The sequence below is a fragment of the Quercus suber genome, unplaced genomic scaffold (genome assembly GCF_002906115.3).
Source record: "Quercus suber isolate HL8 unplaced genomic scaffold, Cork oak 2.0 scaffold_72, whole genome shotgun sequence".
Classification (NCBI taxonomy): Eukaryota; Viridiplantae; Streptophyta; class Magnoliopsida; order Fagales; family Fagaceae; genus Quercus; species Quercus suber.
In genome coordinates this window covers 155,295-180,669 of record NW_027069537.1, presented here as the reverse complement: position 1 = coordinate 180,669, position 25,375 = coordinate 155,295, and the positions used below count along the sequence as shown (strand labels likewise).

At 38.2% G+C, this 25,375-nt stretch overlaps 2 protein-coding genes across 2 annotated transcripts; one reads left to right on the top strand and one right to left on the bottom strand.

Annotated features, from left to right (window-relative positions):
* Window positions 1–7,963: 7,963 nt before the first annotated feature.
* On the bottom strand, window positions 7,964–19,945 carry LOC112010327 (protein ILITYHIA). Its single transcript, XM_065773294.1, has 26 exons — window positions 19,901–19,945; window positions 19,643–19,774; window positions 19,479–19,548; window positions 19,283–19,361; window positions 18,619–18,721; window positions 18,365–18,535; window positions 18,140–18,262; window positions 17,946–18,059; window positions 15,789–15,895; window positions 15,648–15,699; window positions 15,451–15,557; window positions 15,290–15,349; window positions 15,085–15,199; window positions 14,799–14,909; window positions 14,573–14,710; window positions 14,375–14,497; window positions 14,181–14,252; window positions 12,921–13,033; window positions 12,090–12,248; window positions 11,474–11,570; window positions 11,210–11,392; window positions 10,801–10,995; window positions 10,551–10,730; window positions 10,316–10,448; window positions 10,022–10,100; window positions 7,964–8,400 (listed from the first exon to the last, which is right to left on the bottom strand). Exons 1-26 carry the CDS (start codon window positions 19,943–19,945, stop codon window positions 8,358–8,360), a joined length of 2,904 nt encoding a protein of 967 aa, XP_065629366.1. The 3' UTR covers window positions 7,964–8,357.
* Window positions 19,946–24,242: 4,297 nt separating this feature from the next.
* Window positions 24,243–24,827, top strand: LOC112025147 (dehydration-responsive element-binding protein 2D). The gene has a single exon (XM_024057811.2). It carries the CDS (start codon window positions 24,243–24,245, stop codon window positions 24,825–24,827), a length of 585 nt encoding a protein of 194 aa, XP_023913579.1.
* The last annotated feature ends 548 nt before the right edge of the window (window positions 24,828–25,375 follow it).

The window sequence follows — 25,375 nt, the reverse complement described above, 5'->3', positions numbered from 1 at the left end:
GTTCTCTGGGGCTCAACTTCCTCGGATGGTTGGTCAGTTAATGAGGTATCCTCGGCGGTCTTATCGTGACTCTCAACCGCTGGTAATGAGGATCCCTCCTCGGGAGCAGCAGGTGCAACCTGCGAAATGGCAATAGGGTAATATACCCTGTCCTCCCTTCTAAGATCAGATGAGGCATCAACCCTGCTTGGTTGAGGGCTTCATGCCAGGTTTGAGAACAGTAATGCCTGCACACTGCAGGAACTTGAGCCCGAAGGGTGGCTTCAGTCTTAGCCACCCCATCTGCGAAAGCATCCTCCTCCGCCTTTTCCACAGAGCGCTCAGCGTCTATTTTTGCAAATACCGCCTCGTCTTTGGCTCTCACAGCCTCGTCCCTGGCATACTTGGCAACACCTTTTTCATGGATTGTCTTGGTCAACTTCTCCTTCATATAGGTAATGTTCTCTTTGACAGTTTGTAATTGACCCTCAACGTCTTGCAAGCGATTAGTTTGATCCTCAGCTTGCTTCCTGGCCACGGCTAGGTCGGAGACAGCAGTATCCCTGGCCTTTGTCATTTCTGCCAGATCCTCGGTCGCCTTTTTTAGGTCGGCCTCAGATCTCTTAAGAGTATTGGCAGCCTCCAAGAACTTGTCACGCTCTTGCGCTAAGGCATTGCTATGGTCATCGCCCTCCTCGCCTAACCTGAAAAGGGCCTGAATAGCCTGCCAATAAAAACAAGTAACTCCGTAAAGAGAAAGGAAGGTATTAAGTGACCAACTTTGAATAAAGTGAATAGGTGCCAAAGGACCCACAATTCCTAGATACTTCTTAAGGTCGAGGACAACCTCTACCCCAGTCATATTTCTTAGCTCGGCCATGTCAGTGGGAAGAAGAAGAGATTTCTCCAGGGCCTCGGCTACAAGAGCCCCTTCGACTCCTTGAGATTCCCGCATCGACGCGTTATCCATCAGGGGTTGATCATGGAGCATGGCAGCGGGCAGCCAGGCTTGAGCCTCGGACTGTTGGATGGCCTTCTTACTCTTCCGTTGATCACCGAGCTTCAGTTGCTTCGGAGGCCTGCGAAACCTACCCTCCTCGGGCGGGGAATGGGACTTGCCCCCATCCATTGGCTCTTTACCCTTAGAAAGCCTTTTCCTTTTCGGGACAGGAGACTCAGTCTGGGGGTCTGATACGATGGGGACAGAAGACGACCTGGTTTGCACAGTTAAAATCTGGGGCGGAGGTGCTAGGGGCTGGGGCTACGACTCTTCTGATACACCTTTCTTGGAACCGCCTTCGAGCAGGTCAAGAAGATTGGTTTGGGGCTGTCTTTTTAAACCCATCTCAGTCGGAGTACTAACTCTTAGGGACTGGAGATCGGCTTCGGACAAATGAGGGTCTCCTAGATCACCAGAGGGATCCTCGGATTGATCAGCTAGGTCGAATACACTATATTCGTCCTCAGAAGAACTCAGTTCAACCACCTCCCTTGCCTTCTTAGATATTCTTTCCTCGGCCACTGTTATTTGCTGGGATGAGGAGGGACCTGCTAGCGGAATGCCTTCAGGTATATAAGACCCCTCAATAAATGCAAAACCGTCTTCCACCACGGTGATCTGCGTAAGCCGAGGGTCACGAGCTCTAATTACGTGCTTGGGGACTGTGAATGATTTCTGAGCTGGGTCGCATCCGAGGATGTGATGAGCAGCTCTGACCTGGTTATCGGTTTCGTTTAGGAAAAGGTCCGACCTAAGAACAGTCTCCAAATCCGCTTTGTTAACCAGATGGAAATGACGTGCAAAGGCGTGCGGATCTGTGACAAGAAAAGTGAAACTGCTATGGTTAATCAACCAAATCAAATATACAGTTATAAAACTTGAAAATACTAAAACCTAGATCGTCTTTTACTTCGGACATCCTACCTGGCTCCCCCTCTACTGTTGGGCAGTGAAAACCGTTGTGCCACTCTCCCGACACTATGAGGAAATCTTGGGTTAACCCCTTATTGGAATCAGGAAGACACTGGATGAGACGAACCCTATCATCCCTTGTCTTCATATAGTACGTCTTACCCCTCAGGTGATGAAGGTTGTAACACTAGTTCACATCGTGGTGAGTCAGTCTCAGCCCCATTTTCTCATTCAGGGTATCTACACACCCTAATATCCTAAATACATTCACGGCACACTGAGTAGGAGCCAGGCGAAAATGCCTAAGGTAATTGAGAGTTACTGGCCTCATAGGGATTCTCATCCCTCCTTCTACGAAAGCGACTATTGGGATCACAACTTCACCCTCTCTCCTCTTAAGATACCACTCCCCTTCTTCACAGTACTTCAAACTCACGTTATTGGGTATTCCATAGTCGACAATGAATTTGTTCATCATCTCGTCGGACTCAACCAACTTCTTAAACTTACCCATTCCCCAAAGATGACTAAAAGTTCTAAAAGAAGAAAAGGAGGAGTAAAACCAAGGAAATTTGGGGTCGCTAGAAAAAGAAGACTTACAGAAGTATGGCGATTCTCTTCAGGAAGAGTGCAAGTTGAACTAGACTTAAGTCATACGAATCAATGGTTGTAAGCGCGAAAATGATGAAACCAGGCGGTTCAAACAGGTACTTATACTCCCCCTTAGGTCCCCAAATGTAACCGCTTGTTCATAAAAGCAAGGGATCATACCGTTGAAAGTGGGAAACGTGGTGCCGTCAAAATTTAATGCGGGCACCCATTAAGTTTTGAAACGCTAAAAATGCGCATCGGGCAGTCAAAGAGCCGCCAGCATTAACACGAACCGAAGTGGGGCGACTCGTCTAGAGGGCCCGCAGGTATCAAAACCCTCCTCCCCGTCCAAGGGAACGTGCAGCAGGGTTTTGAGGGGCTGTTGTGGGGCCCGTGGGCCTGATAACCTCGGCCCATCGGGTAGCAGGCCCAAGGCCCATGCCGAGGAACACTAACTAGTCAAGGCTAAATTGGGGAAAGCCTCTTTTCCCAATTTACGCCGAGAACCTCCTCATCCTCGGCCTGACAAGGGTGATTTTCGGGAAAGATCAAGCCCAAAGTAAGCTGTCATCCTCGCATTTAATGCATTCACCTAACCCCCCTGGCCGCATTAATGAGGATATAACCCCTTAGCAGGGCAACGTTGATCAGAGTGAACCACTCGAGTACTGATAAGGCCTCTGATGGGACGGACGGCCAGAAGAGAGGCAAATGAATGATCAACAGATGGAATAAGGAGATAGGAAGATGAAGACTATATAAGGAAAGCAAGTAAAGTTAAAGAAGGGGGGGAAAAAAAAGAGAAGCAAAAGGCCTCCTCGGCCCATGGCCGAGGAGAATCCTCCCAGTTGTAAAGAAACTCTGAGTATCTTTTTATAAATAAGAATTCATGCTTGATGAACGACGACCAGCGCCTAAACCTTTAACCCATTCTCTATAAATTTATTGTTTGGGCTTGATTGGGCTGAAAACCCATTCATACTCAGGGTCAATTCAAACTGAGTCCCTACAATAGTAATTTTTTTTTAAATTGAAATATTTTAGTCTCTCAAACTACCAGAAACATAGTAAACGTATTAATAATTAATGTACAACATTAAAAAAGAATATAATATTTTTAAACATACTTTGTATTCATTATTGTGGGGCCTGTTAGTTAAAAAGGGATAGTAATCCTCAGAAGTGGGCTTGGGGCCCAACGGCCCAATGCGAGGACACTTCGTTATCCGAGGATAGTCTAAAAAAGTTTTATTATTACTAAATGGGTAATAGAGGAGAAACGAGTAGATATTATATATACGGCGGCATAGTACACGTCCGAGGACACCAAAGTCCGAGGTGAATGTAACTTTCATGTTATGGGGAAGACTCCGCCAAGTTGTATCTGAACTGGAAATTGGATATAACTTAAGGGGGCGTCGGGGAAGGTAGCAAATATCTTCTAAGGCCATCACCTCCACATTAAATGCTTTTTAGCTAACACTCTGGCCGCATTAATGTGGAGGTGATACCTGAACAGTAACTAAGCAGCTTTATGGTCACTAAGCTGCAAGTTCCGGTAGGTGCCGGATGGGACAGAAAGGAGCTCCCAAGATAAGAACTACACGTGTACGATGGAAACAGGGGGAAAACAGAGTATATAACATAGGAATGAAGGAAATAAAGAGGACTTTTGGACAAAAAAAAGAAAGGAGGAAGAGAGAGACCGACTGAAAGAGAGCCGAGGAGAGATTTTCTCAAGGAATGAACCTAGAGTATCCCTTATTACTTGATGAGTAGAACATTTCCTTTCAAACAGCACTAGTTCTTGGACCCATACTCTAAAAATTTATTGTTTGGGTTTGTTGGGTTGAAAACTCATTCATACTCAGGGTCAATCCAAACTGAGTCCCTACAATTATATTTTGGATCTTAATTAAAAATTTTACATTATTAATTCTAATAGATAAGATATTTATTAACCAACATAAGAGGTTTTTTTTTTTCTTCTTTTTTGGATAGGTAAGAGGTCCTATTTTTTTTAATATTTTATTTTAGGGGGCTTATTTTCATTTGAGGGTCTTAGATTATTGCCTAAATGGCCTAATGTTTGAGCCAACTCTAGTTTCAAGTCTATAAAGTGCATGTCATTTATATCTATTTCTCAAAAAAAAAAAAAAAATTTCGGACAAATGAGGGTCTCCTAGATCACCAGAGGGATCCTCAGATTGATTAGCTAGGTCGAATACACTATATTCGTCCTCAGAAGAACTCAGTTCAACCACCTCCCGTGCCTTCGTAGATAGTCCTTCCTCGGCCACTGTTACTTGCTGGGATGAGGAGGGACCTGCTAGCGGAATGCCTTCAGGTATATAAGACCCCTCAGTAAATGCAAAACCGTCTTCCACCACGGTGATCTGCGTAAGCCGAGGGTCACGAGCTCTAATTACGTGCTTCGGGACTGAGAATGATTTCTGAGCTGGGTCGCATCCGAGGATGTGATGAGCAGCTCTGACCTATTTATCGGTTTCGTTTAGGAAAAGGTCCTACCTAAGAACGGTCTCCAAATCCGCTTTGTTAACCAGATGGAAATGACGTGTAAAGGCGTGCGGATCTGTGACAAGAAAAGTGAAACTCCTATGGTTAATCAACCAAATCAAATATACGGTTATAAAACTTGAAAATACTGAAACCTAGATTGCCTTTTACTTCGGATATCCTACCTGGCTCCCCCTCTACTGTTGGGCAATGAAAACCGTTGTGCCACTCTCCCGACACTATGAGGAAATCTTGGGTTAACCCCTTATTGGAATCAGGAAGACACTGGATAAGACGAACCCTATCGTCCCTTGTCTTCATATAATACGTCTTACCCCTCAGGTGATGAAGGTTGTAACACCAGTTCACATCGTGGTGAGTCAGTCTCAGCCCTATTTTCTCATTCAGGTATCTACACACCCTAATATCCTAAATACATTCACGGCACACTGAGTAGGAGCCAGGCAAAAATGCCTAAGGTAATTGAGAGTTACTGGCCTCATAGGGATTCTCATCCCCCCTTCTACAAAAGCGACTATTGGGATCACAACTTCACCCTTTCTCCTCTTAAGGTACCACTCCCCTTCTTCACAGTACTTCAAACTCACATTATTGGGTATTCCATAGTCGACAATGAATTTGTTCATCATCTCGTCGAACTCAACCAACTTCTTAAACTTACCCATTCCCCAAAGATGACTAAAAGTTCTAAAAGAAGAAAAGGAGGAGTAAAATCAAGGAAATTTGGGGTCGCTAGAAAAAGAAGACTTACAGAAGTATGGCGATTCTCTTCAGGAAGAGTGCAAGTTGAACTAGACTTAAGTCATACACATCAATGGTTGTAAGCGCGAAAATGATGAAACCAGGCGGTTCAAACAGATACTTATACTCCCCCTTAGGTCCCCAAATGTAACCGCTTGTTCATAAAAGCCAGAGATCATACCGTTGAAAGTGGGAAACGTGGTGCCGCCAAAATTTAATGTGGACACCCATTAAGTCTTGAAACGCTAAAAACGCGCATCGGGCAGTCAAAAAGCCGCTAGCATTAACACGAGCCGAAGCGGGAAGACTCGTCTAGAGGGCCCGCAGGTATCAAAACCCTCCTCCCCGTCCGAGGGAACGTGCAGCAGGGTTTTGAGGGGCTATTGTGGGGCCCGTGAGCTTGATAGCCTCAGCCCATCGAGTAGCAAGCCCAAGGCCCATGCCGAGGAGCACTGACTATTCAAGGCTAAATTGGGGAAAGCCTCTTTTCCCAATCCACGCCGAGGACCTCTTCATCCTCGGCCTGACAATGGTGATTTTCGGGAAAGACTAGGCCCAAAGTAAGCTGTCACCCTCGCATTTAATGCATTCACCTAACCCCTCTGGCCGCATTAATGGGGATATAACCCCTTAGCAGGGCAACGTTGATCAGAGTGAACCACTCGAGTACTGATAAGGCCTCTGATGGAACGGACGGCCAGAGGAGAGGCAAATGAATGATCAACAGATGGAATAAGGAGATAGAAAGATGAAGACTATATAAGGAAAGCAAGTAAAGGAAAAAAGGGAGGGGGAAAAAAGAGAAGAAAAAGGCTTCCTCGGCCCATGGCCGAGGAGCATCCTCCCAGTTGTATAGAAACCCTAAGTATCTTTTTTATAAATAAAGGTTCACGCTTGATGAACGACGGCCAGCGCCTAAACCTTAAAACCACTCTCTATAAATTTATTGTTTGGGCTTGATTCGGCTGAAAACCCATTCATACTCAGGGTCAATCCAAACTGAGTCCCTACATATATATATATATATATTAACTTCACACTTTTATAATCGTTCAATTATTTATATAGTACAAAATTTGCAGTGCAGTTTCAATTATAGTGAGATAAAATCAATGGATAAGAGTTTCACAAAAAGACTTTTGCTAAGGGTGATTGTGTTAATTATTCCTATTCTTGTTGAAGCACAGACAAATTCTCGTACCCTTAACCGTTTGCCAATTCCAGTACTTGTTCATCTCACTAAACGAGAAAACCTTCCTTTTCTACTTCATGGTTGCATTGTCATCGAAAATCGAAATTGTTTTAAAAAATTAAGCGGTCGAAGTCTTTCACGGTCTATTGTGAACTCTTTAGAAAACTGCATCAACAAACCATTGTATCTAAATGAACCAATATATCATCTTGTTAAATCATGCCTAGATTATTGCGAAAAATTAAAAGGACACCCCTACGAACAATCAATTTGCGTAAGAAAACTTTACAAGCAAAAAACCGGAAAAAACATTTGGTAAGTGACACTCTCACTCTCTTTAAACATGATACGCGTGAAAAGTCTGAATGTACTATTTTACTAAATCTAAACTAATAAGTTACAAATATTGTGCCTTGTTGATAAATGAATAAATAAATAAATAAACAAAACTATTAGGCATTATAGTGGACATTGATCACATGCACTGATACATGTAATTGCAAATATTCTAAATAATTAGTAGAGCAGTAAATTGCCATTATAGTGGGCAAATTTATCCACCTTGTTGAATGCATAATATATATACAAAGACAGTTATATCAGTTTTAAGATACACATAATTAATCTATGATTATGGCTTGTCGATAGGCATTCATAATTTGCACTACAAATATAACTACGGTTTTTTTTTTTTTTTTTTTTTTTTTTTTGGTTAAATATCAGTTTTTCAGCTTCAAATCACCTACTTATTTTATTTGAAAGAATCTTATTCAACATTATTCTTTATACACTTATTCACTAGTGACTCTTTCTGTGTGCTATATTTCAGAATCAATTGGAGGAATGTTTGCATTGGTGCAATAACAAGACTTGTTACATAAGACTTTTCAATGGTCTCCTTTCTGTTGTTTGAGTTGTATAATAATATTATTCAATGATTCTACTTCCTGAATGGTTGCATGTTTATTATTTTCATTGGAACAATTTGGCCCGACAAAACTTATATCATGTTGAATACTAACCTGTAAGTTAACATGCTTCTATTTAAAATAAATATTTTCACTATTTGAAATTATGGAGTGGATACAATTACAAGAAGACATTCTTTAAATATCAACTCAAAACTAACATAACAAATACAACTGCCAAACAAAAATCAAGCCACTGTTTGCCTTCATTTTTGTACATATGATTGTCAAAATCCCCGAGTCACAAGAAATTGACATCGTAACACCCAGGTTAGCAAAAATTGGGTATCACGCCTCTAACTGTGTGTCTGTGTATCTATATTAAACAGAAGATCCTTATCAAACTCTGGCAACTGACTTCTCAATTAGTTAATATTCCCCATACCTCCACTCGTGAAGAATTAAAATTTACGTAGGCTCAGCAAAGAATTGATTATCAGCCACTTGCCGAGTCATCTTCACTGTCTTCACTGTCATCACTGCATTTAATATTCCACCGATCAGCCAATGCAAACCAAAAATTTTAAAGCATATTTAAAATTTAAAAAAAAAAAAAAAAAAGGCAGAAAGAAATTGGTAAAACACAGAAAAATGGGCATAACTTTTAAGCAAGCTCATGTCCACTGGCACATCTATGCTTCGCTGAATCCCCTTGCAATAGACACACAATAACAGTACCATAGCACAAGTATGCATGTCGACTGGCACATCTATATATACCATGTATGTACTTCTAGTGCTATATTGGGTACCCATGTTACGGGCCATGACAGTGAATTTGGCACAAGTTACATAAGGCTAATACCAGGTAACCTTTGATTAATCAATCAACCTAAAGGGTTAGCATACAAGTTAAAACTTGTTTGACGCAACGGTTGCAATGCCTTGGTAATCCATATGCCATTTTTCTTTGCAAAACTACAGCTATCTAGCACACCTTTGCCATGTTAAACATAGCTATTTAAAGGTTGGCAGTGTTCTTTATGCACAATAGTCCTATACCTACAGAATACACCGCTCCACATGCTCATTAGTAATGGGAATTCCACTCTCTATAAGATATTTATAAATAAATAAAAAAGCCAATCCCACATATTTTATCCAGATATCTGGATTCAATCCTGTCTCTTTGTGATGTACTCTAAAAGATTTCATTTGAAAAAACTGATCCACATTTTATTCTCTCTTCGATTATAGGTGCACGCCATACACCCATACAAGATTGAACCCATGACCTTGCCCTCCAAGGCCTCCTCACCTTTTTCATGGGAAAGTTATGCCATTTGGTCCAAATTCTTGTTTTCTACAGAGGTTTCCAATCACTAGTCTGATGCATCTCACTATAACCAAGGTATCTGCATCAGCTGTCTCTCTCTTCGTTTACCCCAAAAAAAAAAAAGGTTTTTGCATCAGGGTTTCCTCCAAAGGCAAGGGAGACAATATCCATTTCTTTTTTCTTTTTTTCCCAATCACTGTCTAGCATCCAATTACAGCAAACCATTCTTCTGAGACTCCCGCAAAACTACACCTCTCAATTTGACGCCAGATTTCATTATTACAGTCCAGGAAACACGGACACTTCATTTGGGGTTCCGTACCCATGCTGTATCAGCGTTTTAACTGCTGTGTCATGTTATTATTTTTCAGAAATTGCTTATATTGCCATGTCATACCCGTACCAGTACACGTGTCCATGCTTCCTAGCACTTTGTATCTGCTATAAACCCATTTTTCTGTTTTCATTTCATGTGACCCCTAATCTTCTTTCATTTCTATATTAAGTTATTAACTCACACAAGAAGATTACTTAATGATTTAGCACATTTTGAGACAATATCAACGGAAAATAATGGAAACCAGACCCCAAAAAATATTATGAAGAATACAAAAATGAGCAAAAGCATTAAAGCAATATTTAAAAAAAGAAAATTGATAGAGAAAATATTCCACAAACGTAGGAATTATATAGTTGAGAGCAAAAACAAATTCCTAACAATTAACTATGCCCGCCAGAAAAGGAAAAAAAAAAACATTTATTCCATTCACTTTGTACAGTTGAACAAATGAATATAGATACAATAGGTATTTGAAGCTATATACCTCAGTTCAGGATACTTTGATAGTCGTCTCGCATCCAAGCCCGTTATAAATTTCTGTGCACCTTGAACATTTTCTGTACCTGGAAACATAAACAACCAAGTTGATGAATAGCACTTCTTTGTTCCACCAATTAGTGTCACGGAAAGAAACTTATTAGATGATTAATAACACTTTCCCTTTTGAATGATCAAAACAACAGTGAAGAACTCACTCTATTTATTGTTGATGGGTCATCCAAGGAAAAAGTATGCAGCAGAAATGTGAGATAAAAAGATAAAGAACAGAAGAAAATACCCTTTGTCAATTGGAAGACATGCAGAGCACATCTTTCTGCAGCAAGTCTCACTGGAGTACTTCCGTCCTTCAAACACTCAGCAAGGGAGGGGCCTATAACAGAAATATGGGCCAAAATGGTTGATGGGTTTGCCTGCAACGCAATTTACGACATATAAAGTGTAAATATTCCAATGAAATCCACAAGATACAGTACATAATTTCAATGCAGGATTACAAAAGCTTAACCGCATACTTTTGCAACTGCTTTTAGAGCAGATAATGCCCTTCTTCTCACTTCACTGGAGTCATCATGCAAAGCAGATACCACGGATGAAAGAATATCCAGATGTGCAGTGCTGCTCAATGGTTCATGTTGAATTTGATGGAGCACAAGCCTTCCTAAAGCCTTCGTTGATGTTTCACGAAGAGGGAACTGTTTGACAGAAAGTGTTAACATTAGGCAAAAGTAAAATCATTAAATGTAACAGCATAGGAATATATACCTTCTCATCTTTCAAGGTTTCCTTAAGGTCGTCTACTATAGACTGGAAGAATGGAGACATACAAATTGCAGTGGGATTGTGTCTTAGCATGGATTTGATTGTGAGTACTGAACCATGCCTTGCAGACCAACTAGGAGATGAAAGCAAACTTGACAGTTCCTGGAGCAGGTCAGTCAGCTGAGCATCTTCCATATACTGTGATATCAGTAAAGAAAGGTTAAATGGCAAATCAATATCAGATCAATATCAGCGTAGCAGTATTGAATTACCATTAAAGATTAGTAAAGATGAAATCCAGTAAAAAAAACTTAAAAATATTTAATTTCTTTCTCATTTTCAGAGAAACATTAACAAAAATTTAGACTCAACAAAATTAGTTTAAAAATTCCTTATATTGTCCAAAAATTACCTGTGATATGATGCCCAATATGCTTGCAGCAGATATTCGAACTTGGTCATCATCATTATGAATCAAATCCCTTAGGAGAATGAAGACACGGCTTCTAACAGCACTGCCCACACTCTTCCCAGCGTGCTTTATGACACCTTTTAAAGCAGTTAGAATGGCCTCCCGAACACCACCCTCTGATGCCTAAAAGTCAAAAACCAGCAGCATTACATAATCCAGCTTTGAATTCAACATGCAGTGTTATTAAAAAAGGACAATCCTCACCTGCAAACTGGATAGGAGGTCACCAACTAAAGGGTCAACCCTGGTACTGAGTGCACTGAGCTTTCCAAGAGCAAGGGCAGCGCTTGAACGAACAGTTCTGCACTCAAATACAATCTAATAAGTAACCAAAGAATAAAGCATATAAATTCGATAAATAATGCACGCAAGTGATTACATTCTACCGTTATTAGGGCAAACTAAATCAAACTCAACAAGCAATCAAGGTAAATAATGTTTACTTCATGTTATATAACAACATTGTCAATATCATCATGTTCATAAAAAAACAAAATAAAAAAAACATTGTCAATGTCACAACGGAAGCATCTATGAATGTGTACAGCACCCAAAAACAGAGGATATAATACTCTTTTTTTTTTTTTGGGATAAGTTGATCTAATACTCATTTGTTTTATAAGTAATAAGATAGTTTTGAAATAGAGGAGTATCTCATGTAAAATTACATTAAAAAAGAGAGGGAATTAACAAAATCTACAACAGAAAGCATGTCACCTGTGCCTAGGATATAATAGTCATATTACAGATAGAAGAACCAACAGTAGCGAAAATGTTTTTTTTTTTTTTTTTTTATACTAGTTGAGTACATCCAGCGAACCTTGTACTATCCTGTAGACATTTGACAAATGTTGTTTGAAGCTGAGGAAGAAAAGGTTTCAAGGCCATCCCACCTTTTCTTATCATGATGCTTAAAGTAGACAAAATGGCACTCTTCACCTGCCAGGGGAACCGATCACCAATGATCCGGATAAGAGGCCTGTAGGAGTAAACATACAACGGCCACAATCAGTTTCCACAAGAATAATGTCTTAGCACAACCATGGGAAACATGTAACTTATAGAACAGCTAGTGTGCACCGTTTATTTTAAGTCAAATATAACAAGCCTTTCTATCTTTTACATCCCAAAAAAAAAAAAAAACATAACAAGCCACAAAGGAAGAAACAATGAGTATATAACATAAGCACGTTCATCCACAGAGGATAATGCTTTATACAACATAGGTATAACTGCAGTTTCCCACCAAAAATTAAAGTAATTTGCAATGTTCTCCCTAAAATTTAAAATTGAACAACCAGCCCCTTAAAGTCTGATTAGTTGCAACATCCCCCACTGTTTAAATTTCTCCAATTCCCATCATACTTAACCTCAATGTCCACAAGTTTATCACATGATCACGGAAAAACACCGAAAAATAAACACATGGTATGAATTGTAATCAATGAATATTAAGGTTACACATAATAGAAAAGGAGAAACTCAATAGTGGGACATTGCAACTAACACAATAGTTTAGTGAATTAATTGCTCAAATTTTCAGGGGACATGGCAAATGACCTCATAGCTTAAGATGAGAAATGGAGTTGATCAAACAATATAAACAAGATTTAGGATACAATCTATATCCTCAACATTCCATGGTACATACCCTGTTATTGGGATGACAAATTCCTTCAAAGCTTGCTCGCTAGTTACTTCAATCAGCTCCCCAAGACCCAATGCTGCCTGCTCTCTTAATTCAGCAGACCCGCTTATTAGACCCTGAAGGTGCAGTACAATATTAGTGGCCGAACATACTTGTGAAAATGTATAAATAATAATAAAAATAATTAATATTATTATAATATTGGAGGGAGATAGTATTTCACCACTCAAGTTACAATATAAATATCCAGAAAAAAAGATAGGAATATTGCAAATAGAGCCATTGTGATGGGTATCAAAGGATTAATTCCCCAACCTGGAGTGCAACTTTACCATATTCAAAATTCAATGGTTCCAATATACAAGAAGTTAGATTAAAGGCTACAATAAAGCATTTACTCCCTCTTTAGCAATGTGGGATAGTGCCCATAGGACCAGAAGGTTTCTTCTTTTTTTCTGCCATGTTCGAAGAAGAGAATTCGCTGAAGCCCATTAAACAAAATCCCAAGCCCACTTCAAGCTCCCAAGGTTACTTAGTTATTTAATAAAGCATCATCCTTACTCTGATTTAAAAATTTTAGCTTTTTTTAAATAAATAAAAAATCTAAAAGGTGCATGTCTTGTCTATCTAAACTATTAAAAAAATGAATATTAAAAATAAATAAAAACAAAATCTCAGTCATTGTTAAATTAAAAGGAAACTAAAGGTTCAGTAAAGGCCGAAAACTTTAAGACTCAATGACAACGAAAACAGTGGTTATAATCCACCAGGGGCTGACCCATGTTGAGCCTAGGGGGACCATATGAAACCTCCCTACCCCATAAAAGGTCAAATCATAAAAACTGTCCTGCAGGTCCCCCATAAAAACAGTAAGTTTATCTTTCAGGAATGTGGCAATAATAAACTCAGGGCTACTGTTCTCATCTCTTTTTTTCCATCATTGAGCCAGAATGACAGTATGCTAGATGTAACTACCAGAAGTTTATTTGCAGACACCAGAGAAAAACAATATAGTTCCCAGGGGAGGAACCGGCATGACAATATGCTAGATACAACCACCAGAAGTTTGTTAAAAGGCACAAGACAAAAGCATATGACACTATAGTCAGAGGTCCCAGTCGAGGAAGCTGACAAAGATAATTTACTTTTCAGTAAGCTTTATATTCTCACAACAACAAAAAAGGGAAAAACAATATTAAAAATTGAAGAGACACAAATTGCAACTAAATATGCAGAGATTCCAAAAAAGAATAGCAAGAATACTTGGAGGAAGATTGGAAGTAACGGCTGAAGTGCTTTCGGGAGGCAGAATCCAGGTATTAAAATTGGTCCTCCCTGCATCAAATAAAACATTTAGATTAATTGACCTTGCATGGAACAACATCTAAACATACACAAAATTGAAATTTATCGAACCAAAGAATCAACTGTAAGTAATCATCTAAACTATTTCTCACCTTCTTTTTCCTACGCTCTCTGTCTCTCGATGTAGATACAGCATCACGTACTAATTTTACATATGAAGGAAGTACCTCCTTTGGAACTGAACTGATAACCCTTGACAAAGCTTCCCAAGCAACCTGTTGAAAAGAATATAAGATACAATCCAAAATATGCAGATCAATAGCACAACATTAATTACTAGTAACAAGTACCACAACAGTAGATGGATCCGAATCACTAAGCAAGATAATCAGGGTTGATATAATGTTTGGAGCTTCATCAACCAAATATAGCTTGCTGTTCTTGAAGAAATACCCTATCAGATAGGAAGAACTTCTTCTAATTGAAGCCTGAAACCATAAGAGACCAGAGAAACAAAGTGAGAGACAGTGAGAGAGAGAAAGCAGGACACAAAAGGAGAGCCTTAACTATAGCTACCTGACTATCACCAACACCTTTAAGAAGCTCCGATATCAGAGACTCAACACCTTCCTCGTCAATTACTAAGGCCACTGTTTCTGCAGCCTCCTTTGCCAAATTTTGAACATCCTACAATTTAAAGATGTTCCATGATCAAACAGATAAACTGCCAGACAAATGAAACTAAAGAGGGAAAGAGAGCGTGGGGGAGGGGGTAGGAAACCAGAATTGTGAATTCATCTCTCATCAAAGGTTAAAAGGAATAACTGCCATAGAAATATGAATGCTCATCCAAACAGCATACCTTTTCCTCACTGCCCATTGCAGATAGTAAAGCTGGGAGAATAGTGCCAAGGTGAAAGTTGAGACCAGGTCCAGCAACTTCGGCTAAAGCTCCAAGAGCATGTGCATTAAAGGCACTGAATACATACAAAGAAGGTTCAGTGATAGAAGTTACTAAAAAAATCATATAGAAACACGTTTTCTAAATTTGAGGAGGAGACACATACGAAAGAGGAAGATGGACCAGCTTGGGCAAAATATGAGGCAAAACAGCAGTAGTCCTGACACTAACAGACAAAGGCAGTAATTTAGACAACTGTTAGAAAATATAGATCTTGAGATTAAATCAGCAAGTGATCACATGTAAGTTGCACAGATCATATCACACCTTAAGATTTGCTTGAGCCCATCAAGGGCAGTATCAGAAGTTTGATCATCCTCCAGAGCGTGCAGAAGAGTTGGAACAATTTCATCGATTGCTTGCAATCCAGCACTCTATATCATGACAATTTATTTTTCTCTAATTTGCAAAAATATAGTTTTGAAAATATAATTTGAAATGAGAACAGAAAATAGATCAATCACCTTGTAGAGAGTACTAAATGCTAAGCCTGCAGACTCACGAACCTCAGGCATGCTGTTCAAAGGTACAAATAATTACAAAGTTCATATACAACTATATATACAACTTTATCATTTAGAAGATCACAAAGAGGTGAAACATACTTATCACAAAGGGCAGTCCGAATAGTAGGGATCAGCTCATCCATGAAACTCAATAACTGACTCTTACCAGCACTGCCCATCACTTCACTTAGGCCAATGCAAACACCCTGCCAGTCATGTAAATATTAGAAATGAATAAGACACTTTAACCAAAATAATGCATAGCCCATGTACACTGTAAACTCTCCAGTTTTTTCTTCACAAAGTCACATAACGGGTCCGTTTGGATAATACTTATTGTTGCTGAAAGTTGATAAAAACTGATTATTGCTGAAAACACTGTAGCAAAATAATTTTTAAATGTGTGAATAGTGTTGTGGGACCCACTTTTAATATTAAATATTGTGTAAACAGTGCATGAACAGTGCACATACAGTACATGCACAGTAAATTTTGTCCCCCGCGCGGCAAAAAAAAAAAAAAACACAAAACGCAACTTTACTTTGAGTAAGAAAAATTGCTATCCAAACACAGGCAACATCTAGTTTATAAAAAAATCACCTAACTTCTAATTTCCTTTACATCTCACCTACTTTTTTCATTTTATTAGAAGGAAGAGAATGGTCACAGTAAACTGGCTAAAGAATTAGTCCAGTTAAGTAAATACATGAACGACAGAAATTTAATCACAATGGGAGAAAGTCCAACTTCAAAAGTCCAACAATTATACCATTCCAAATTTTCCACATGAGGCACAATGTAACAGCCCTCAAAATTTTACTACTCTCAGAACAACCAAACTTTTCTTGCCAGCATCCAAGTAATTTGCGAATTGTTCTTGGCATCACCCTTTTAACTACGAGTGAAACTAAAAAAGACCACAATTCTCCCACCAGCGAACAGAGGAGTAAAAGGATGTCCATAAAAAATTTCCCCACACAACTGTCCTAACAAATATGACACCATCAAAAGTTTCCCCCACGCAACTGTCCAAACAAAAATGAGGAAGTTTTACACCCAAATCAACACTTCCAAAGAAAATTTCTACTCTGTTTAAAAATTGGTAACTATGCACACACTCAGTGAGTCTAAAACCCATGACATCACCCTACACCTTACTCTTACAAGGAGAGGAACTGCCATTTGAGCTCATTGGAACTTCTACCGTGTCCTTTCTTTTTTTCTGATAGATACAACAAGATTTAAAATGACAGCATCTACTCCATAATGATTACTCTTAACCATAAGGCCAAGCCACCTATAGGTTTCTTTTGGTGTAGGCAAGATTCAAGGTGGGTCCTTATTCCATGACAAGAGACTTAACCAATTGAGGTAACTAGAACCTACTCAACCATCTCCTTTCAAAGCAACATAAGAAGAGAAAACAATATATTTATCTAAATGCAATAATCACCAATAAATTTATCCATCCTCTACTCCCAAAAAAAATTGGGGTGCAAAACATAAAGAAAAGTTTCAACAGATACCAACTTGCAATCCTAAAAGGCTCGTGCAAATGCACAATTCCACCATGTGACCAGGGAAAAGATTAGGGTAAGAGTTAACTCTCGCCTTTCAACAAATATAACCTTTCCCAACTTGCCAGACACCTTCCATTTCTTTATAATGATGTTCCAGATTTCTCAAGCCCTAAAGTTACTGGGAAACCCACAAAAGTCATTGGTAATGAACCTACTTTACAACACAATATTGTAGCCAAGTCATTTACCCCTCCCACTCCAGCAATTGGTATTAATTTACTCTTTGCCAAATTTGACCCCTGGACCAGTCATAGCCACACAGAAAACACACCAGATGGCTATAAGTTGGAAATGATACATCTCTCAGTCTGAAAGACTTCCCTGATCATCCAAATTCAACAAGCTGAAAATAATACCACTCTCAGCATCCCAAAGACTTCCCTGATCATTCAAATTCAATTTGGAATATATTTCCAGTTTGCCTTTTACTTTCTCATTTTACTTTATATAGAATGTTAAATTTAAAACTACTTGCAGCATTTAAAAGTATTTACAGCATTTTTCTAAGACCTCTGAGCATATTCTAAATGCGGTCAAACATAGTATAAATTCTAATATGAGTTTACCAGATGGGAGATTTCATGATTGTAAGGAATTTCTTACTAAAAAAGTACAGTTGCAATTCCAAAAAGGCTAATGAGATAGAAAACAGAATAACAATAGGAAAACATTCTACCTGTCTTCTGCCAGTATTAGGGTCATTCAGCCCTTTGGATAAAATTGGAATGATCAAAGGAAGTACTCTTTCACCAAGCTTCCTAACAAGCTCACCCAGTGATCGTCCAGCAACCTGAAACAGAGCAATAGTATTTTATGAATTTTGTAGGTTGTTGCTCAACAAAAATGGATCACCAATATATAAGTACAGACCTGCCGCCTTTCGGATGATGATGATGCAAGAGAAGTAATTAAAGTATTCATTAGAACTGGCATAATTTCCTTGAGAGTCTTTGGAGTATTTGCCACTATGGTTTTCCACACATGTAAAGCAGCCTGGAAAATGAGTGAATTCAGTTAACATAGAACATATGTAGCCAAAAATGAATAATTTATCCAAGTCAGGAAAAACAAATAATAAGTGCTTTGCCTTCTTACCTGACGCACAGATATGCTGACATCTGTTCGAACCATATATAATGCAGCAAGAACTTCATTACGCTTATCCCTTCCCAAAACCTCAATGATAGCACGCCCTTGAGCTTCAGTGCTAGCACCTTCATCGTCACTGCCACCCTCAAGCAAAGCTTTTCCAGAAGTTCCAGCAACCTGGAAGAAATACAGATCATCTAATATAGCAATTTGTAGGAATTCCTAAAAGGAAATACTGGAAGTAGGTGAGGAGTAAATACTTTAAACAAGAGATCACCCAACAGCTCCACAGAGCTCTGTCGAATACGCCAATTATCATTGAAAATACCATCTTCAACAGCTGGCAGGAGCAGAGGTAAAGACCTGGGATGAAAATAACAAACATGAGAATAGAAAGAACTTGTCAAATGAAAATAGAACCATCAATCAATATAACATTCACAGATATTCAGTTGATGTCCCAAGTTATGGCAGACTATTAAAAGAATTTGAGTAACTGTGACCAAACAATTTGTGAAAGGTTTTAATATTAAGGAATTGCAAAAGATTCCAAAATCTTAAAAAATTGCATAAATTTTACAAAAAAGACTTCAAAATGCTATTATTCTTCAAAGCTTAATCACCAACCAGCTTATTCAAGGTATTTTTCAGATTAAATGCAAAATTTGAGAAACACCTAGAATATTTTCTTAAATCTTAATCGTGACTTCATGGCTACATTTTAGTGAGCATGGAAAGAGAGAGGGAATAGAGAAACATATGCTTTTATTGACATGAAAGTTACGCACACACCCTGTGGATCTCAAACCCACAACCTCACCCTCCACCTAGCACTTACAAGGGGAGGAGATGCTAGTTGAGCTAGAGCTCACTGGCATCAAGAAACCTATAATGAGAAGCACAAGAAATCTAAAGAGTGCATACGTTGTTGCGTAGTGCTCAACCAGGACATGTCCAGCACCTAGTGCTGCTTCACGTACTGATTCGTTCTCATCAGCAAGACCTGTAAGAGTATAAGCCGATATTATATTAGAAAAATGGTGCCAAAAAACCTCTAAAGAAAGAGTGCCAACTTAGCATACAGAGCATAAGAAAAATTCCCAAATGATAGCACATGTACCATCTAATATAGCAGGAAGAGCCTGTTGCAAATAGTTCTGAAATTGGATGCCTAATGACCTTGGTAAATACTGCAATAAATTCCCATAAGAAGGCAACAATTACAGAGAGCCTATAAGCAAAAACCTCTGATATCAGCAAAGAGTCATACAAAGATGTGTTTACCTTGAAAAGTGTCAAATATCCATCACGTACAGATGCTCTTTGATGAGAACAATTTCGAATAATATCAGGAAGTACATGCTCAAAGTACACAGTTCCAAGTGCAGCTAAAACCTGTAATATACAAATATAGATCTCTTATTAATATGACAGGAGAAATGGATCAACTGTGTACCACTTCCAGATTGGAGCTGCATCTGAATTGGATACACATGCTGATACTAATACAAAGATACTTCTCAGTTCTCACCACTCAGATACCTTCTGACACATATCAAATACACCTTGAACAAAAAGATGCATCATTTCTAACATGGAATAGTGCATAATCACATAAAATATGTGACAAAAGGACTTCTGATAAAAACATCATTTTTTAGATGTATTGCTTTTTCTATGTTTATAAGTAATTTTACTTCATTAGATAGAGAAACAATCAAGTCAACAGGTAAGTGCCTAAAGAATTAAAATTTGAAGTTTAAACAATCTAAAAAACTCAGAAAATAGGCAGATGAGTATACTGCCTAAAGCTAACATCCAGTTGAACAATAATTTCAAAAAAATAGAAGAATTATGGGATATGAGAAAATGTTGAATGCCTATTCTCTCCAAATAAACCACATAAGACAATGTGCAATGGCATTGCAAATTTCACCACTCCTAGGGCAACCAATCTATCCTTTCCAAGAAGCAAGCAATTCAACAAGACAACCCTCACTTGCATCACCCACCAGTGCCCCTTTTTTTTGGTTCAATTAGGGCTTCCACATCTCTTTCCTCATTAAATCTCTTATAAGTAGTATTTACCAAGACTCTTTTAACTTTAGCAATATCACTTTTAGACTTTCCACTTACCACCCCTAAATCAAATAGTGTCTTCTCTTCTTTGTTAAAAAAAAAAAATTAAAAAAAATAATAATAATAATTTAAAAAAAAAAAAAGAAAAAAAAAAATAATTCACAATTTATAGATATAACATTTCCTCAAATTGCTCAATTTAGCACCCCAACAAAGCCTTTGTCCCAATTACACAAAGAAAGATTCTTGACAAAACTAATTAGAAATTTTCATTTTTAGAGGGACTTCCCTAGTCAAGAAACTGATAACAAGCAGAGGTAAGAAGCTAGAACTATAAGGTAGAAGACTCACCGCCCAGTTGGGAAGTAATGCAATCATAGTCGGGGAGAGCCCGCGATACATGCCTCGCAACCCCTCCTTTTTAAATATATGTTCCAAACTACCTACTATAAGACTACCTGATCCAACCAAAACAATAAAACACCATTGATACTCAACCATATTCTGATATTCATATACCCAAACAAAAAAAAAAAAAGCACCTTGTAACTATTAAACTCACTAAACAAAAACCCCATTTGATATTCAAATCATATTCTGATATTCATATACCCAAACAAAAAAAAAAGGCACCTTGTGACTATTAAACTCACTAAAAAAATGGATATAGACAACAAAGTGAATCCTGAAAAAGGCAAAAAGAAGAAAAACCTTTTTACTTCCCGGTGAGCTATTGCTGAAGCTGCTCTTTGAAACTGCACAAAACTAACAAATACTGTGCCTGTAGCAAAACCCACCAAAACAAATAAATAAATAAATAAATAAAAAAGAACCCTGAAGTAAAACTCAAAAGGAGAAAGAACAAAAAAAAAAAAAAAAAGACCTGAAGCGACGTTGGGATCGTCGTCGCCGGAGTGCTTCACTGGGATTGTCGAGGCTGGATCGTCGCTGAAGCGACGCTGGGACCGTCGCTACCGGAGCGTCGCGGTCGGACCGTCGCCGATGATTGGAGTGGCTTATCGGCGACGGTAGCTGCTCATCGGCGACGGTTCATCTTTCTCGGCGATTCAAAGAACGATGTATAAAGTGTCGCCGATGAAGATTTTTAGCGACGGTGGGCTGCTTATCGGCGACGGTGGGCTGCTTATCGGCGATGGTAGGCAGCTTTATCGGCGACGGTTCATCTTCATCGGCGACGGTTCGTCTTCATCTTCATCGGCTGGGTTTCTTTTTTCTTTTTTTTTTTTTATTTGGGTTTCTCAGTGTTTTTTTTTTTGAGTGGGTGAGTGTTTTTTGTTCTGCTAAGTGGGTGAGGCTAATTTTTGGGTTGGAGTATTTATAGTGATTTTTAGCGACGAAAACTTTTCGTCGCTAAAGATCACTTTTAGTGATGAAACTGAAATTCGTCACTAGAAGTGGGAAATAGCGACGAAATATCAGTTTCGTCACTAAAAGTGGTCTTTAGTGACGAAATTTTTCGTCGCTATTGCCCACTTTTAGCGACGAATTTTTGTTTCGTCACAAGAGAACCTAGAGACGAATTTTATTTTCGTCACTAAAGAGACCATATTTTGTTCAGATTTTTAGCGACGAAATTCAACTTTAAGTGCAAAACCATTGTTATTTTTAGTGACGAATAGTTTTCGTCACTAATTCTTCCTTATAGCGACGAAATGATTTTCGTCACTAATACTATCACAGCAATACCTACAGTGACGAAATATTTCGTCACTAAAAATTTCAACTTTTAGTGATGAAATATTTCGTCACTATAGCTTAATTAAAATTGCGCCAAAATTTCCCTCCACTGGCGCCTATTTTTTAGTTCACAATAGCGACGAAATTTATTTTTCGTCGCTAAATGTAATAATTTTTTTTCACTTTTAGTGACGAAATTCATATTTCGTCACTAAAGCTGTATTTTTAGCGATGAAAAATATTTCCTCACTAATTTTCGTCGCTAAAAATACATTTTGTTGTAGTGAGAAGTTAAAGAAATTATTTTATCTACTAATAGCAGACAAATTGGCACTCCTCCAAAAATCGAAAAGCCATACTTTTTGAATAAGAGAATGATTTTAAAAAATCCAAAAAAAAGACATGAATAATATGCTTTCTTTTCCAAATCATTTTTTTTGAAAAACCTTTTTTTTTTTTTTTAATGGTTTAGAAAATTCCAAGATAGTGCATCAATAGTGCAAATAAAAATTTCAGTAAAGTACATATTGTCAATAGTTCAAATCAATTGAACTCATAGACTCCGAATCAAACCAACAAATCCCCCCTTCACAAATCTAATCATTTTGGTTTTTGTAGTCTTTGCATGAGATTAGCGCCTTGGAAATTAAAATTACAATTATGATTGCTAATTATTTTATATTCGTTTGGATGGCCAATTTTCAGCCAAGTTAACTCTACTCCTTCTTCATCCAAGCTAATCATTAAAGGAAAATTTTAGCTTATTTAATGTTCTATTTATTTTCCATGCAAACAAAGCATGCGTAGTATTTTCAAAATGTTATTTGTTAAAAGAAAAAAAAAATGTAAAGTATCAAAGTTATTTTTTAAAATAGTGTGTAATTAGAATTGAATCAAAATAAGATACTATTTTAAGATAATGGTGGGGTGTCTAATTCCTCCCCACACATAACTGAACTTTTAAGTTCATGTCATTAGTTCGAGACATTCCTTTCCTATTTAGCTTACTAGCTCTTAGGAATTTCTTTAGTTTATTAAGAAATAAAGTGAATTAGACATAAATGATGACCAATCAAACCCCATAGTTGGTGGGGATCCCTGAAAAGTTAAAATGGAAAGATAAATAAAAAGAGACTTACTGATGCACATACATTTACCCAAGTGTCACACATTGTACACACATCATCACAGGGCAGGCATCGTTGAGGCCCCCAAATTACACAATCAAAGCCCAACAAATACAAATTTGGATCCGGATCCAACAAATGCATTCATTGCCATAATTTATAAGATTTATCTAGGAAAATTTTATAATGGGTCTTGTTAATGTGTTTCTTTTCTTAGGCACATATTAAGCCATTCATTTTTTAAAATATTTTTTCAAAAATTAAAAAAATTGTCAATACTTTTTTAATTTTTAAAAAAATATTTCTAAAAATGATTAATTATTGTGTGCTCTTAGGATACATATTAATAAAATCCTTTTATAATACATTCTAGCATTATTATGTCATATTTGGTAGCTTCATTAATTGTCATAAAACACTTCTCCACCAGATTTTGACATGACACCAAGTGCTATACACTTGAAACATAATATAATTTTTCTATTTTCTCGGTGTAAGCTTAACCAGTGTTGGACAATTACACGTTTTATTTTCATGAAGCTACGAGCTGTTTTTTCTGAGAAATTCCTCGTTTTCTGCTTAACCTACAGCATGTGCCTCTGTTTCTCTCTCGCAGTGACACCCAGCCCCTTCAAATTACGCTCACCTGTCCAACTTCCTATTGATTTTTTCATGCATTACACACACGTGTCTAACTTCAGCATGAGAATAAGAAAAGAAGATAGCATGGAATATACTGTAATTCATATGTAAAATTCACATCCTTCCAATAATCAAGACAAGTGTTTTTGCTCTTTTTACAAGTGTCAGCTACAAAACCATGCAGAAGCAAAAAACCAAGTTCTCATTTTACACGTGTCAATCACCCAGTTCCGGCCTACTGTTGACCTTGCTTAGTTGGCAATATATAGACAATGACCAGAGCCCATTGTGTGAGAGAAAAGAGAGCTAGAGTTGGAGTCAGTATTGAAAGTTTTAACATGGAGAATGAAGCAAGAAAAGTGACAAAGAAACCATCAATGGGAAGATCGAGAAAAGGGTGTATGAGAGGGAAAGGAGGGCCAGAAAATGCTCTTTGCAATTACAGAGGAGTTAGGCAAAGAACTTGGGGCAAATGGGTGGCTGAAATCCGAGAACCAAACCGCGGCGCTCGTCTTTGGTTGGGCACTTTCAATACTTCCATAGAAGCTGCACTTGCTTATGATGGTGCTGCTCGCAAGCTCTATGGCCCCTCAGCCAAACTCAACTTGCCAGACCACTCATCATCACCTCGCTCGAGCGAGACAGAAGTCACGAGCTTATCTGTGGGGAACAACTCATCATCTTCGGGCTCTTGTGGGAGTGATAATGGTTCGGTTAAAGAAGAGGAGAGGACATTCATGGGAGATGTGTGTAGAGAGAGTTTATGGGAAGGGTCATCGGTGCCGGGTTCGATTGATGAGTTGTTGGTTGGAAACAATTTTCTGGAGGTGAATGATAGTGGGGATCCCATGAGTGGTTTAATGGTTGAGGGAGAGTTTTTGGACTGGGATACCTTGCACTTGCAGGTTCCATGGAGCTTGTAAGGTTTTCGTGGATTTGAAAAGTTTTCTCAAATCTATGAACTTTGTTACAGAGAATATGAGAAACGAGAAAACAGAGAAGAGAAAGAAAAGAAACAGAGAGAAAGAATTGTAAAATTTCTTCAAGTGTTTATCATTGAATATATTCTCTTGTACAAATATCAATGGAGTCCCCAACCTATATTTATACTGTTACAGTGGGAGAGACGAAGCACCAGTGAGATCAACAACTGCCTCACACGTGCTCTAACAAACTTACACACGTGCACTCTCAGTTCTAACCAATTGCTAACAGATTAACAACCCTTACACACTTACTTGAAACAGCACCGTTCTCTTTAAATATTCACACTATACACAACATAAAACGACACCGTTTCCTTTTAATGAGAAACGGTGACGTTTTGTTTCTGTTTTCCTTTGTGTTTATTCAATCTCATAAAGGATACCGTTTTGACATAATTAGCCGTTGGAGCTCCTTCTTCCTCATGATTTGAACATGCTTGATTTTCAGTACATCCATGGCTATCTCCAGTACTGTGATGGCTTTC

Excerpts from the sequence above, each read along its gene's own strand:
- LOC112010327 (XM_065773294.1), bottom strand. The coding sequence starts at position 19,945 with ATGATGCATCTTTTTGTTCAAGGTGTATTTGATATGTGTCAGAAG. Across the intron at positions 19,549-19,642 it reads GATATTTGACACTTTTCAAG|TATTTACCAAGGTCATTAGG; the intron begins GTAAACACATCT and ends AATTTATTGCAG. Across the intron at positions 10,101-10,315 it reads TGTCTTCCAATTGACAAAGG|GTACAGAAAATGTTCAAGGT; the intron begins GTATTTTCTTCT and ends TTATGTTTCCAG.
- LOC112025147 (XM_024057811.2), top strand. The coding sequence starts at position 24,243 with ATGGAGAATGAAGCAAGAAAAGTGACAAAGAAACCATCAATGGGAAGA.